This window comes from Stegodyphus dumicola, chromosome X2, assembly GCF_044657685.1.
Source record: "Stegodyphus dumicola isolate Sdum_Otavi_A_Nest chromosome X2, ASM4465768v1".
In the NCBI taxonomy this organism is placed as follows: domain Eukaryota; kingdom Metazoa; phylum Arthropoda; class Arachnida; order Araneae; family Eresidae; genus Stegodyphus; species Stegodyphus dumicola.
In genome coordinates this window covers 13,817,987-13,834,827 of record NC_140781.1, presented here as the reverse complement: position 1 = coordinate 13,834,827, position 16,841 = coordinate 13,817,987, and the positions used below count along the sequence as shown (strand labels likewise).

Below are 16,841 nucleotides of genomic sequence, written 5' to 3'. Positions count from 1 at the left end.
AAGGAGTAGCCAGAAAGTGATGAAACTTGGCAGAGAGAGACAGCAATGAACAATAAGTGATCTTTATTTCCAAACAATATGCTTAATACAGAATGAGAACAGCGTTGCCTCATTAGGTTGTAGGACCACCTTGGATGGCAATACATGAAGCAACACATCTAGGTACAGAGTCAATGAGACTACGGATGGTGTCTTGAAGAATGCTTTCCATTCCCTGTCAGCCATTTTCCACAGTTCATCTTCTAAACATGACAACAGCAGGGTCTGCAAATGGCATCCATTCATATCCCAAATGTGTTCGATTGGTGAGATATCAGGAGAGAATGGTGGCCAGGGAAGCATCTGTACATTTTGCAGAGCACATTGACTGATGCGAAATGTGTGTATGCTGCTGATAAAGGGCTTGGGCACTCTCTGAATGTAGGAGAGTGTCACCAGCTGCAGTACATCATCCACATATCATTGGGCCATCATAGTGCCATAAAAACTAGACGTGACCTGGAATCGTAAGCAATTGCACCCCAAACCATGATGCCATGCTGTCATGCGGTGCAGTATTCCACAATTGCTGACAGACTGAATCTGTCTCCATAGTCACACTCACATTCATACACGGCTACTATCATTGGGGAAACAGAAGCCTGACTTATCTGAGAACACGACCCTATGCCATTCTGTCTTCCACATTGCTCGAGCTGAGCACCATTGCAGACTATTATTGTATAGGGTCAATGGCAGTCTTCTTAATGGATGTCACGAATGCGGGCCAATAGCCACCAATTGACAGCAAATGGTTTTGGTGAACATGGGAACATCGAGGGTGTCTTGAACATGCTGCAGAATGGAGGAAAAAGTGGCCTGATGGTGCGCCACTGCTTTGCAGCGGGAGCATTGATCCATGCATGATGATGTCACTCTGGTTGCACCAGCACCACTTGAACTCGCTGCATTTCCTTATTCTAACCATCATCGTCACAGCCGGTGCACTGTGTACATGTCCAGGTGTGTGCCAGCTGAGACTTGCAGTATAGACCAACCTGCCATTCTCAGTCAAATCACCATGCCTCTCATTATATCGTGTGTCTTCTGGAACTGTCTCCATTGATGATAACCTGGCATTCTCTGCTATTATACACGTCCTCTGCAATAAGAATAAAATTTCTACAATGATTTCCCTGGCAGAAATAACAGAATGAAAATTGAGCATTCTGCAAGTTCTTCCCCTTATATGTTCTTCAATATGCGATGGAGAGTTGCGTATTTCACATCATTCGCATAACTCGGTGACCTGCATCTACCCTGAAATTTGCATAATTTTTGGGCAACTCTTTCTTGGTGTTGTGTTTTCAATGTTGGTAGCGTTTTCATTTCAGAGCACACATTACTCAAAAATTTACTTTTTATCCTCTTTCAGAACAGCACTTAAAGCTTCAATTTTCTGAAGTCCAGATAAAATACACATGGCATGATGAAGCAAAACCTAAAAGAACAAAAACAACTGCAACTCTTCACTTTTCAATGGATAACATAATTTTAAGACAATCCACAACATTATATATATATATATATATAATTAAAAAGCTAGGTAGTAATTACTATATAAAAAAGACCTATTTGGTCTAAAAATTTTCTGCCCAATATGCTGCAAAATTAAGGAAATCAGAAGAAGACAAATTGTAGTTAGCTCGCCAAAAAGTTACCAGGAGCTGTGGCTCCAAGAAAAAGTTCAACACAGTATTTTTTTGAAAAATGACATTGAAGGGTGAAAAATTAGGCTACACGCGAAATAAAATGTATAATATAAAACACAGCAAAATACCAATCCATGTGATAGGTGAAAAGTTAAAACATATAAAAAAACCGATAGATGGAACAAGTTAAAACTAATAAAACAAATAAAACATATGAAAAAACATAAAAAATTATAAAACAGAAAATAGTAAATTAGCTCAATTCGATGTCCAACCTGGCTTTTCAAGGGAAATTTCTAGTTAAACGTCGAACCAAGCCAACTCCATTACGTGTTTCGCCGAAACAGACAATTGAAACTTCTGTGTTACGAGCTAACTACAATTTTATCTTCTTCTCATATATATATATATATATATATAGATAGATAGATAGAGATTCAAAACTAAGATCATGTTTTGCGGACAGTCAAAAAATGAAGGCTTTCAATAATTTGACAATACAGAATGTAAATTTACAAACATTAAGTGATGCTTAATCACTAGGAAAAAGAAAAGACAGAATGGGAAAAAAGGGGATGAGGAACACAGAAGAGAAGAAAGGTTTTAAAGGGCTTGTTTTAAAAAAGGAAGGGTAGCCAAAAATTGAAAAATCGGTTTTTGCATTAATAAACATTTTTGAGGATATATACATCAGGTCAGAGAATGAGACAAAAGTCAATTCTATGAATTTATTGAAGTTCAGTGTTTAAATTTCACACTGCACCATGACTGCATTTGGGAAAAAATAATACTTTTTCTAAAGCTTAACCAAAAGTGAACAAAGAGGTAAAAAACTATTTATGGGCATTAAAAATAAGTAAACAAAAATATTTAAGTTATAAAAATTAACATTTACAAGTAACTCTGTAAAGAAAACGACATACCTTATAAGAATGAGCAGAAGATCTTTTGTCAAAGAAGGAAGAAGCAGAATCCAATGTTTTTTCAAGGGTAAATTTTATTTTCTGAAAAACACCATGTTAAATTAAAAAAATTGAATGTGGGAGCGACACCTGAATGCAGAAATTAAAATCTAAATATACATTTAAAATTAAAGTTTAAATAAATATTTTTTCTTAAAGAACACAGTCTACTAAAATATTTATATCAAAATAAACAAGTTAAACAAGTAAACAAGATAAATAAACAAGTTAAAACCTAAATATGTAATTTTAATGTTTTGGCCATCAATCAGGCTCAAGTTACAAAATTCATAATTACATAATTCATGAATTTCAATATAATAAATAAAACTCACTAAAATAATGCATCATAAGAATTACAAACAAATATGCATAGATTAGCCAGGTTATTTGATTTGGAAGTTGTATTTTACAGAGGATTTACACAGCTAAAATACGTTTCTTCAAATCTACTGCATGCTTATAAAGGTAGCATAAAAATATACTACAGCATTCTTTCCATTCATTGAGGTCTGACAAATTTTGTTGAGTTCAATAATTTGAGTAAATTTTGTTTAACTTTAAAACAAAATCATGGTGGTCACAACCACCTGAACAAATTGGGCAGTAATTTGGAAGTGTCTGATTATTTTACAATATTTTACTACTCGTATTAAAAAATTAGAAAGCGGTTTGATAATTACAAAGCAAGTACTCTCGCCTAAGACAAAATTAACATTACAAATTTTACATACACTGGTGTCCAAAATTGTGGACACTTTTGGAAATTTTTATGTTTTTGAACTTTGTATGGTTATAGAAAATGTTATGTTTCACACAATGCAAACTTGTATATATCATTTTAAAGAGAATTTATTACTGAATTCTTATTGTCTTAATGTTTATAACACTGTTTTTGTTTTGTTACTGTGGTTTCATTGTGCAATAAAAATTTTAACAATATTTCTTTATATGTGTACTTATTGCTTGCCTCAGATTAAAAAATACATACCATTACTAATAAGACTAAGAGTTTGTCATAAATTTCAGCTGTTAACTATGGGTGGTAATCTGGGCTCAATACATATAGGGTAAAGGAGAGGTGTCTATCAGTATTTTGCACGACAGCACCAAAGATACCTGGTGTGTTCCACGGTAAAGAAAAGGCACCTCTCAGTATTTCACATGATAGCACTGAAGATACTTGGTTCTTGTATAAATTTTGATTTTTGACACGAACTTATGCAGACCCAGTAATATGATCTTCATCCTCTCCCTCCTATACCACAGGCCCTCCATTTCCTACTACTGAATTTTTGATGGTTTAAAGCAGGGTTTCTTAAACTTTTTTCAGTCGCAACCCCTTTTATCACTGAGATTTTTTCGCGACCCCCATGACCCCATAATATTAGGGCGAGTCAAATGAAAGTGAGCCAACCCCTCCTCAGCAAGAATCGTTCGGTCCATCATCTGCGGTGCATGCGCGTAGCACAGAGACAGCCTTCATTTACGAAAGTGGCGCGAAAGTGTGAGGTTAAAGTTCTTTAAGGCGCTCTTACACTGGGTTGAAGACGGTAGCGTGACATAATGGACGCTCCAAAAGAGGAACAGCCTGGTGTGGTCAGGTTTTTGACAGCTGAAGGTGTTTCCCAACATGAAATTAGTCGCCGTATGACTGCTGTGTACGGTGAACATTGCATCGCATTGGCCATTGTGAAGCGTTGGAGCAAACGGTTCAGAGAAGGACGTGAAAGTTGCAAAGACGTTCCAAGACCGGGCCAAAGCCACCTTGCAATCACCCCCGACACAATTGCACAGGTTGATGAGCTGATTAGACAAGAACGGAGGATAAGCATCGATGAACTGGCAGAGCGTGTGAACATCAGTCACGGTTCGGTTCACACCATAATTCATGATCATCTCGGTTATCGGCTTTTGTGTGCTCAATGGATGCCCAAGATTTTGAACGACCGCCAGAAGACAGAGAGGTTCAACGCTGCTCTGACTCATCTCATCCGGTATCACAATGAGGGTGACGACTTCTTGTCTGCAATGGTGACTGGAGACGAATCATGGTGCCACCACTATGAACCTGAAACACGCCGGCAAAGCTTACAGTGGAAATATTTGAATTCACCACCCCCGAAGAAAGCAAAGGCTGTCATTTCCTCGGGAAAGGTGCTATTGACTTTTTTTTTCGATCGTCAGGGGCCATTACTGATTGAATTTGCTAAACGTGGAAAGACTATCAATAGTTTGCGATATTGTGCAACGCTGGATCGGCTGCGTGTCGCAATCAAGAACAAACGACCTGGAAGATTGATGAATGGTGTGATCTTGCTACACGACAATGCTCGTCCCCACGTCGCTGATGTGGTTAAGACACAACTGGCAAAGTTCAAGTGGGACACACTGCAACATCCTCCATACAGTCCAGATTTGTCGCCATGCGACTTTCACATTTTCGGGAAACTGAAAAAACATCTCAAGGGTACCAGATTCGTGTCGGACGCCGCCGTGAAAGAGTCGGTTACAGACTTTTTGAATCGACAGCCCAAGGAGTTTTATGAGACGGGGATCACGCGGCTCATTTGTCAATGGGATAAATGTCTCAATGTTCATGGAGACTACCTTTAAATAAAGTACTCTGTTTGTCATATATTCGCATTGGCTCACTTTCATTTGACTCGCCCTTATATTTACGTAGCGTATTCGGAAACTAAGTACCGTTTCATTCTAGCACCGTCGCAGTGCTGTGGTAGGCGTCCCGCGCATGCGCACTAGTCTTTCTTGTTCACTGACTTTCAATTGTCACCATTTTGGTTGCTCTATGTTGTGTTTTCAGTTTGCTGTGCACATTTAAAATGTTTAAGACAATTAGTTCTCCCGCTGACTGTGAGATTCGTGCCGTGATTAAATTTTTGAACGCGAGGAATGTTAAACCGGCCGAAATTTATCGTCAAGTGACAGAAGTTTATGGTGAATACGCGATAAGTGATGGAATGGTGAGAAAGTGGGTAAGAATGTTTAATGCAGGTTGAACAAATGTCCACGCCAAGGCTCGGAGTGGTCGGCCTTCTCTTGTCACCGATGATTTGGTAAGGAAAGTTGATGAAGCAATTCATGAGAACAGACGTTTCACAATGACAACTCTTTCAGAGGCATTTCCACAAATTTCACGTACTGTTTTGTTCGAAATTGTGTCTGACCGCTTGAATTATCGCAAACTGTGTTCCCGATCGGTTCCAAAAAAGCTCACTGATGTTCACAAAATAAAGTGACTTGGTAGTGCCCTGACATTTCTCTAGCGGTACAGTGATGAGGGAGAAAACGTTTTAAACCAAATTGTGACAGGTGATGAAACTTGGGTGTGCCATTTCACACCTGAATCGAAAAAACAATCGATGGAGTGGAGACACACTCATTCTCCGAAAAAACAAAAGTTCAAAGTGACAATGTCATCACAAAAAATCATGTGCACTGTCTTCTGGGATAGGAAAGGCGTTTTGCTTACTGAATTTCTTCCCAAAGGTGAAAAAATTAATGTGGCACGATATTGTGAGACTAACAAAACTAAGGCGTGCCATTCAAAACAAACGAAGAGGAATGCTAAGTAAAGGAATTGTGTTGCTCCATGACAATGCTCGGCCCCATACTGCTGGTGTCACTCAATCGTTAATTCGACAGTTTCATTGGGAGCAGTTCGATCACCCACCGTACAGCCCGGACTTGGCGCCATCCAACTATAACTTGTTCCTGCACAAGAAGCACGAGCTTGGTGGCAAGCGCTTTTGATCTGACGATGACACGAAAAATGCTGTGGAGTCGTGGTTATTGAAACTGGCGGGAAGTTTCTTTCACGATGGAAAAAAAAAACTGGTCACCCACTATGACAAGTGTTTGATCATTGGCGAAAACTATGTTGAAAAATAGTTTAAGACATGTATTTTCATGTAAAAATAAAATTGGATTCAAAAAAATTGTTTTACTATTTTTTTTTTTCAAAACGATACTTAGTTTCCAAATACGCCTCGTACAAAAATTTTGTGGGACCCCATAAGTATTGTGCAAATCCGACACACGCGTGAGTGAAACTGTCAATTTTTTTTCACTATCGCAGTTTTAGGTCATTAACTTTAATTTCTAATTTTAAGACATAGAACAATGTGAAAATTTTAAATAAGTAACAAACAAAATGACAACATCACATGCAAAGCAAGGAAAATGAACATTTACATTATAAAACGAATGAATCGAAATGTTTTCATTTTTTTCTTTGTCTCATATTCATCTATTTTGATACATTGCGTAAAAATATTTGGTAATTGTAAAATTATTATAATAAGTTAAAGAAATATTAAAACTGCTAAAACTTTTGGCAACCCCCTTGGGAGTCACGACCCACAGTTTAAGAAACCCTGGTTTAAAGCACCATCACTGCCAGAATCATTATGGCTTCCAATGCACTCATTGTTATTCCAGTTTTGAAAGATAAAATTACATTATACATAAGTTATTTCTCCAATCTACATATTTATTACATCATTCTTCTTTCTTAGCCTGACTTGATAAGTTCTTTCTTTTCTTTTTGAGGATCTAAAAATGCTTAAAGCCTCTTCCCGCATAAATTAATGCCATTTTTTTCTTGCTTCATAGTACTTCAGCTTATTAAAGGTTTCAGAGGAATTCACTTTCCAAAAAGCCAAGGAAACTTTATACAATGATATGAATTTTGCATTGCACTAGCTATAACATTAAACAGAAAGAAAACACACCAACAAAATTTATATTAAATACCTAATAAATAATAATAGAATGGAAAATAAAATTTGGCATTCATATTTGGTAGCTGCAAATTATACATTTATGGAACTCAAAACTAATCGTTAAAAAAAAAAAAAAAAAAAAAAAAAAACTTTTAAAAATATCATTTACACACAAGAAAAGTACTCACTTCAATATCAACCTCCAAACTTTGTAAAGGTGATGCTAAGTTTTTAATTGACTTATCTAAACCAATCTGTAATACAAAAATATTGAACTATTAAGCATATCAAACCGAAAATCTTTATTTGAATGTAAAAAAAAATCTTACTTCAATTATATTACATAATTTTAGTTTGCAAATATTGCAAGGAAAAAAAAATCAGGAAGGAAAAAATAATTTATGTGGATTTTTATAAAACTTTCTGAAACGAAGTTTAATTTGTATTTTGTTAACTCTGGGGTTAAAAATTAAAATTTTACGTTACTGGATATATATCTGCAGAGCTTCCCACCGCATAATCTATACAACAGGGGTTCTCAACTGGGAGGGGGAGAGTTTATAGTTTTAGGGGGAATGCTGTCAACATTTTTATTCAGCTGTTCAGTATTTAGTTTTCGTTTAGAATAAATGAATTCGTTAGAATAAATGAATATAATGAACTACTTTTGTTCATGTTTTGGTATTTAACATTATTTTTTACATTTTTTGTTATTTAATTTATACAACATGTTAAAAAATCATCTAAATCAGTATAAATGTATATAGACTTACTTTTCGAGTTTTGAAAAAGGCGAGAGGAGTGATCTTCTAACAATGGTGATAGGGTACATGGGGGAAAAAAATTGAGAAACCCTGATATATAAACTAAAAGAGGCATTTTACAAATTTATTTCATCTTACATATACTTAACAAGAGCTGTGATATCACAAGCAATATGCTTCAAAGGAATACAGAACCAGAATCACAAAGGACAAACAAAACCAGTTTTATTTAATATTATCATCAATATCTTTTCTAATATGCTCTCTTTAAGCCAAATTGTACATTTTTTAAAAAAAATATCTAATATAAATACGAGAACCATCAGCAGTAACTTTCATCATACATGAAATGAGACCGATTATTCAACTAGTTATCAATAAAAATGCAGGGTATTCCACCAACTATTAAACCTGATATTTCTTTAATAATTTTAACCTTAATAAAGATTTTTCAATTAAATTTGAGTAAGAGTGCATTTATTATGTGAGAAACAAAAGTTGTCTGCAGTGTGGCACCTAAACTTTGTATAAATCACGTGAAATGAAGCAGCAGTTCAAGAGCCACTCTGTTTCCAGCCTGACCAACCTCTACTCGTCTCATTTTGTTTCTCTCATTTGGTAGGGCATATTTTGTAAAACTACATTTTAAGATTGTTCAGAACTATTAGTGTAGATATGCATACAGACATCATACAGATAGTTGTAAAGATCATCAGCTTACTAGAGATCAACAAGTATTTGTAGTTCTCTGTCCCCCTCCCCCCCAAAAAAAACACTAAATCAGTCAACAGAAGATTCTGGCAAAATTTGGACACAAATGTCTATCAATTTCAGCATTTGGGACTTGCCAAAGAAACTCAAAATCAAGAGGTCTTTATTAGACATGCACGCAGGAGGTTACCTAAAAAATCCTATAAAAAATGAGTTTGCACTGATCATGTATTGTGCAAATATATAACAAGTTGCTACAGATGAATGGACCATTCCATGGATATTTGAAATGAGAAGTAGGAAACATATGTTATCAAAACAATCACCATCCAACTGGAAGAGAAATATACCAATGTAAAATTAATGGATATTTGAAATGAGAAGTAGGAGACATATCTTATCAAAACAATCACCATCCAATTGGAAGAGAAATATACCAATGTAAAATTAAGCAAAAAGCAACCTTATTTTGGTGTGGATTTTGAACAAAACTCTATCAGTTCCTAGGACAATCAGACACAGGTTCTTCAAGAGGAAGCAAACATGAATGCAGCACCACTGGTCAAGAAAAATAATAAGAAAACATAAAAAACTAAGATATTAGTGGTTATGGAATCCTGGCGCAAAGCTCTAAAGGCCATATACGCCAAACACAGGATTCATCCTTCAATGTTCAAACTATTGTACATATGTCAGATAAAGAAAAAGGTTTAAAAACAACAGCACACTTATAAAATCGAGCCAAGTGGCAAGATAATGAAATGGTGCGATGAAATGCTGATGAAGATTCAGATAATGATATATGCAGTATAGAAGTAAAATCCTAAAACATCTGATTGATTAAAAATACATAGCTAAAATTCTAGCATAAAATCTCAAGACAAAATCAAATTAAATAATAGAGACCTGTTCCTTTTGGGAAGTGAAACAAATTGGTATTGACCTCTCTTCCGATTAAGCAGTCGAGAGGCAAGTCACAGCTATTAACATACTTCTCACGAAGACTATTAAAATGTGATGGACTGAGAGGAAAACACTACAATTTGAAAAATCAGGCTCAGCTTTCAGAAGGTAGAAATATATCACTCTAGAAAGAACAATTCTAAGGCGAGTCCAAAAAAACTTCTAGTAGAATCCCAATGCTCTATTTTAGGCTTCCCCTCTCTCAAACTTGTTACGAACCTGAACATCCCAAGTTGCTGCCATTTTTTTCGGATTTTCTCTCTGATGACACAAAAGATATCTCTAAAAGGAATGAGGCGACCGGACAGTTCAACAGCACATTTTGCTGTGATATCTGCGAGCTCATTATTTTTTATTCCTGTACATCTGGGAAATATTTGAAATCTTCTAACAAAACAGCCAATCTTTACTTGAAAAGTTCTAGCTTCCAAAAAATTTTGAATAAAAAATGGTAGGTTGCCACGCAAGCCACTATCATAAAGATCACAAAGTATACCGTATCTCCATGCCTTATCATAGGCTTTCTCAACATCAAAGAATATTGAGACAAGGTGATTTCTTCTTACAGAAGCTTTACAAATTGATGTCTTCAAAAGGAGCATATTATCTATCATTGTCCTTCCCTTTCGAAAACGAGTTTGAAAAGGAGAAATTATATTCTTCTCTAAGAAACAGACCAAGTGGCTGTTTAACATTTTTTCAAATAGCTTACATATGCAACTCGTAAGGGCCAATTGGCTGATAGTTCGAGGGATTCCTCGGGTCTTTTCCTGTCTTAGAAATAGGAATCACAACAGCTCTCTCTAATGCACTAGGAAAACTATGCTCGTTCCACACTCTATTGTAAAGAGAAAAAAGGGCAGTAAGTGATTTACAGGACAGATGTTTCAGCATTTTGTAAAACACACCAGCAAGACCCGGAGAAGACCTACGAAACTTGAACAAAGTTCTCTTTAACTGAAGCATAGTAAAATCTCTATTATAGGGCTCAGAGTTTGAAGAGTCAAATGCAGTGGGATTTCTCTCAGAGTGCTGCTTAACACATTGAGCGCCACGTCAGCCATCTGTGGCTGACACTGGACTTTCCGTTTAGGCTGCATCATCCATGTGTGGCTGACACTAGACTTTCCGTTTAGGCTGCATCAGCCATCTGTGGCAGACTCTAGACTTTCCATTTCGACCGCCCCTAGCTCACAGCATGTAACATAATATATAGCTATACAATTTACACTGTTTTATGGAATTGCAGAAAATTTATTTAATTTTGATTCATTACAGAACTAATGGATTTCATTGAAACACGGTAAATATAAAAATGGTTCTCCATTACAGTCAAAAGTCGTTAATCCGGACTCGTCGGGACTTCGGTGATTCCAGATGATCATCAGTTTAAATCTGGTAAGATGGCACACAGAAATTATAAAATTAAAAATATGAAACCGTAATTTATGAAATAAAGAACAATTATGATCTAAAGGGTATCAAAATTTATATATAAAAAAAGCTTAATATTGATGCTAAAGCAAAGTTTAAAGTTTATAAAAAATTAAACATTTAGCAGTAGTAGCAATAAAAGCTCCCTGAGATATCATGTTGTGCAGACATTGAAGACAATAAAAGGTTTTGAACTTAACCAATTTATTAACAATATAATAAAGAATAAAAACACAGAAAATAAATTTCAACAATATCAGAGTCTTATGAAAAATATAATACAACCATCATTCATCAAATAATATTTTTACCTGGTCTCCAAAACACTGGCATTCAATACAAACAAAAATGTCCTAAACATTAATTAAGCGGCCTCAAAATGAAGTTGGCTACACATTCAATAAGTTCATGATCAACGGTCAAGAAAAACACCTGAAAATTTAAATGAAGTTCTTGAAAGCACTTAAAACTGGCCTAACTCCCTTTGCACAAGGAATTGCCGCTCACGTATTTTAATTGCCGCCTTTATTGAAGAACATGGATGCCGCCCACAGCAGTCACTCACATGGTACCCTCTGGAACCAAGGAACTTTTCCCGGAACAATAATCCCGCAGACAGGCACCAAGGAACTTTATTCAGGAACAGCCATCCCGCAAACCGGAACCAAAGCACTTTATTCACCGGACTGCATGCATCCATCTGAAGGGGCTGGAAACCGCTCACCCAAGTGCCAGGAAAGCAGGAACTAGAAGGAGACTAGAAGGGTTGAGCCAGAGCAGAAGCAGGAATGACGTCATCTCACGGCAACTAATCAGGTATCGGCACGAATCGGCTTTTCAGATGACGTAACATCCCGTTTCATTTTTGCATCTTAATTAGGTTGAAACAGTCCGTTCTCAATGCAAACAGTGGCAGCAAGAAAAAGAAGTAGAAGTAACTAATATATTACATTAAAATAAGAACCAAACTAAATAATCATCTCAAGGAGGAGAGATGATGCAGTAAAAGGTTTACAATAAGCTATATTTTCCAACAAATATTTATTTGTTTACTTTATTAAACATTTCTTTCAATGTAAGTTGTTTAAGTTGCTTCGTTTTTTATGTGATAATACATTCTCTTTAATTCTATAAACAGACATAATTTCTTGTTCAGTTACAAAGTTCTGCTGTTCAAGTCCTATAATTGCTGTGTCGAGAATACCGACTAATTTGTCAATCGAAATTTTTTCGTTTTCAATAACCTCTGTCACTTTCTTCGCTATCGGAAGCGAATTATAATGAGGAGGAATTTGAATTAAATCATATCAAAGACGGAGTACATCCAGATGAAATACTACATTTAGTAAGGAATTATAAGCCAAATAAAATAAAAACATCTGCCCTGAAGATAAGGATAGTGCTGACAGATCAACTTCCAATTCATTGCACGCCGCGGCGTTAAAGACAAACAAAGTTTAGATAAACAAACGTTAAAGTTTACATAAACAAAGGATATGTCTTTATCCATTTTTTGCAGCAATTCCACTTTTTGTTTAATGGACTTCGAAACATACTTTCGCTTTGTAGATCCTTTACATATTAGTAAATATATATCAGAAATTCTATTTGACATAATGGAAAGTTCAAGCTTACTTTTATAAAATTGCTCTAACAATCTGCAAAAAATAATAAGCCGAATCCAATTCTAAGATTAAGGAACAAGGGAATCTGCAACATTAACTGAATTAGATAATTTTAGCTTAGCTTATACCGTCCGTTATACATTAAACGCGCATTCGTAAACGTATTTTGCGCACACGAATATTCGCAGCCGTAAAGGTCTTACGCGCATGCGTCGATGCAACGCATGCGCAGAAAGTTTGTAGCTTTGAGATGGCAAGGTTGAAAGCATGAAAGTATGTGAACTGCCCATTATTCAGGAGACAAAAGCTATGACCTTCAATCATCTGCTCAATTTGTCTTCCTCGGGAATTTGCCTCTTTACTTCCCCAGAGTGGACTATGGCCGTTAAAATCCTCTACTATGATATGATAAAGGGTTCAGGCAGCTACTCTATAAGACCATTTAAATCCTGCTGATCAATGTTGTCATTTGGAGGCAAATAAAGAGAAAAGACTGAAACAATATGAAAATTTGCTTGAGTAGAGACAACTTGGAGGGATGTCATCAAAAGAAGTGCATTTGGTAACAGTCTAATGAGGTAACGAGACCTACAACACCACTGACACGTTCACGCGCAAGATTATCTTTCCTAGCAAACGAAAACCTCTGAAGTTTTGCTTGTTGTTCTGGTTTCAGATTCGTTTTCTGTACTGATAAGCAGACAGGATGATGAGCATTGATCATACTTTTGACGCTGAGCAAATTTCGGTGGAAAACGAGACAGTTCCATGAGACGAGGGTGGCCATTATGATTGATGTTTTGTTCTTTCTGTGCTGCTTTTCAATTTTTCATGGAAGTAGATGCTAGGGCACTTCTAGCCCCTCTTTTACTTCCATACTATCTGAATCTAAAGACTCAGAAACCATGTCATCAAACGAGCTATTGCTAAGGCTTCTATTTTTGTTAGGTATTTTTGGGAGGGACATTTTTTGGGTTTCTTTGAATTACTATTTCTTTTTTCTGTACGACATGGGCTGGATTTTCCTTTTTCTTGCTAGCAATCTGCTGGGTTTTATTTGGTGCAGTCTGTGTACTTATTGAAGTTTAGGTGGCAACAGTATATGTTTATTTGAGAGCACTGGCATATGATATATTTGGTTGAAGCTGTGTGCTTTGACCTAGCCTTCTGGCTTCAGATGTTCCTAGTAACTTTTGCCATCTCTGTACTTCGTTTTTTGATTTCCATTTTGGACAGGAACAAGAAAATGTGTATGGTCACCCTTGCAATTTATACACAATGCCACAGCGGTGCAAATATCGCTATCGTGACCAACCAACGAGCATCAAGCACACATGTTTTCACGACAGGGCATCTTGGAATGGCCAAAATGCTGGCATTGGAAGCATTGCATAGGATTAAGAACATAAGGTTTTATGGGACAATTAAGATAGCCAGCCTTGATATTCTTTGGCAGATCAGGCGAGTTGAAGGTCAGGATCACGTGTTTCGTGTCAATCAACTGACCTTCCTATTACGCATCTTAATTCACTTAGCAGCACAAAACCTTTTGGTCACCTAACTCGGAAATAAACTCTTCTTCTGAAACAAACAGAAGGTCGATTTCTAAGATCACACCTCTACAGAAGTTGAGTGTTTAGTGTGCTGACACAGATATAGATACTTGTCCAAGTTTGGTTTGACATAAAAGTGAGGCAGACTGGGTGGCTGAAATGGTATCAATAAGCATGTCACCAGAATGGTTCCTTGTCTCATCTATGCATGAATGAACGTACTTACTTACCAAGAAAGGAGACATCTTTTCATCATCATTAGAAAGGCAATTTACCAGAAGGACTGGAAACAACAAAAATGTGCGGGCAATCAGTACTTTCTTTGGCATTTGCATCAGTACGTATTTTCTTACTAAGAGATTTATCAATAACCTAAATACTTTGGTCAGTTTCATTTGACATGATGAAAAACATAGAAGCCATGATTGAAAGAGAAAAGATTCGGGTTCGACCGCCTTGCCCACCACAGAGCCCAACAAGAGAACACAGAATGCTGTATTACGGCTAGCCAGACCTATACGCAAATCGAGGCCCCACAAACAGCTTTCTTGAAAGCAGGTACTCCCAAGAGCTTATCCCCAAACTACTTATTACAAGGACTAGTGACCAGCTGATTGACACCAGTGAGGATGACAAGGTGCCTCCCATTTAGCTGAAGCAGAGTCCAAAGCAGTGTGTTGGAGACAGTACCTTGCCCATCAACTACCAGGACCCTCTTTTCCAGCGATACGGGTCTCCATGCATGACAAACACATGGTCAGTTTTCTCGCCACTAGAAAAGTAGAGACAAGGGCTGTCCCAGTTTCTCATGACAAGCTCCAACCTCCAAAGAGGAAAACCACAAGGGACAAGAGAAGGAAAAAAGTTTTAGCTCGGAGGACAGGAGATGGAAGACAGGATAGATCACTGGGGCTCCAGGATCGTGACACCCATCTCACCAAGAAGATGATTCCCTGAAGAGCTAGGGTAACTCGGGATTGTCACACCCATACTACAAAAAAGTGAGCCCCTAAGGGTACTAAGATATTAGAATTCTAACTGCATTAGGAAGAACTGGATTGGAATCAATGTCACTAACTAAAGAAAATAAATTTTTAGGAATGTAAACTTCACGAAAATCCAATTTACTAACTGAAGAAGCAGTGTAACAATTTTCGCTGAACCAAAGTCAAAACTGTGATTAATTTTGCATCTACGACTGACTACTGAAGATTTGTTTATTCCTCCTTTTTGGGTTTCATATTCTTTGACGTGAAATTTTATCGTCCCTTTAGTCTGCTTCATACTAATCTTATCAGTGTGATAAGACATGTTATTGCGGCAGTCCACACAGAGATAAAAAAACTGTGTGTGTGGCTTCCCAGAAATCACTGTTTTCAAACTGTTACGATGTGCGAGACACCATGTGTGACATCACAGATGCAATAATTCCTTCCAGTTGACAATACAAGAGACATAACTTAACCAGTGTCAAGAGATTTTAGTGTCAGCACTGCATCTGTCATCAAAGCCTCTCAATTTCAAGAAGGCTGACAAGCCAATAATCTTGTTTTTTCTCTGATATTGTCAAAGATATAACAAATCAGAGAATGTAAAATACAACTGAAAATTTAAGGAGGCATGGCTAATTCAGTCTGCAGTCTTATGAAGTTGTTTCAACAAACACGGGAACGTATAGCATTTTTCTCTATGAAACTGAGCAAAAGTCAACAGAAATGGTCCGTGTATGGTAGGGAATTATTTTCAATTTATTCTGCATTTAAGAAATTCTGACACATATTAGAGGACAGAAATTTTTAAATTTATACAGATCAGAAACTGTTAATATACATTTTTAAGCAGAATCCTCACAAATGTTCACCTCAGCAATTATGCCATTTAGATTTCATTTCTCAGCATTCTACTGATATTAGGCATGCACAAGGTTCTGAAAACATTGTTGCCAACATGCTTTCGATAATCAAAATTGATTCTATAACAAAATTGCCATTTTTGGATTAAAAAAAATTCTGAAGCTCAACAGCATGATCTGAAGATACAAAACCTTCTCAAAAACAATACTCATTTTTGAAGCTGGAATTCAAGCCGTGCCAATACTCCGATGGTAACATTCTTTGTGACAACTCTATTGACACTCCTCGTCCATTTGTGCCAAACTTCTTTCGCAGACTCATCTTTAGTCATCTGCATAATCTATCAGACCCAGTAATTGCAGCTACTACAAAAATCATTTGTTCCCGTTATGTACGAGCCCAAAATGAAACATCATATCAACAACTGGGTGAAATCCTGTGATTCTTGCCAGCGATCGAAAATAACCAGACACATTAAAGCACCATTGGGTACGTTCTTTCTTCCTGATGAATGTTATTCACAAATCCACATGGATATTG

At 36.6% G+C, this 16,841-nt stretch overlaps 1 protein-coding gene across 4 annotated transcripts in view; it reads right to left on the bottom strand.

Annotated features, from left to right (window-relative positions):
* Positions 1 to 16,841, bottom strand: part of Cog2 (conserved oligomeric Golgi complex subunit 2) — a 48,597-nt gene that overhangs the window by 13,383 nt on the left and 18,373 nt on the right. For all 4 annotated transcript variants that reach the window (XM_085810105.1, XM_085810102.1, XM_085810103.1 and 1 more), the window contains exons 3-5: positions 7,587 to 7,652; positions 2,615 to 2,695; positions 1,398 to 1,480 (exon numbers count right to left, since the gene is read on the bottom strand). In XM_085810105.1, coding sequence (XP_085666231.1) covers positions 1,398 to 1,480; positions 2,615 to 2,695; positions 7,587 to 7,652 — 230 coding nt within the window. The remainder of the gene's footprint in view (positions 1 to 1,397; positions 1,481 to 2,614; positions 2,696 to 7,586; positions 7,653 to 16,841) is intronic.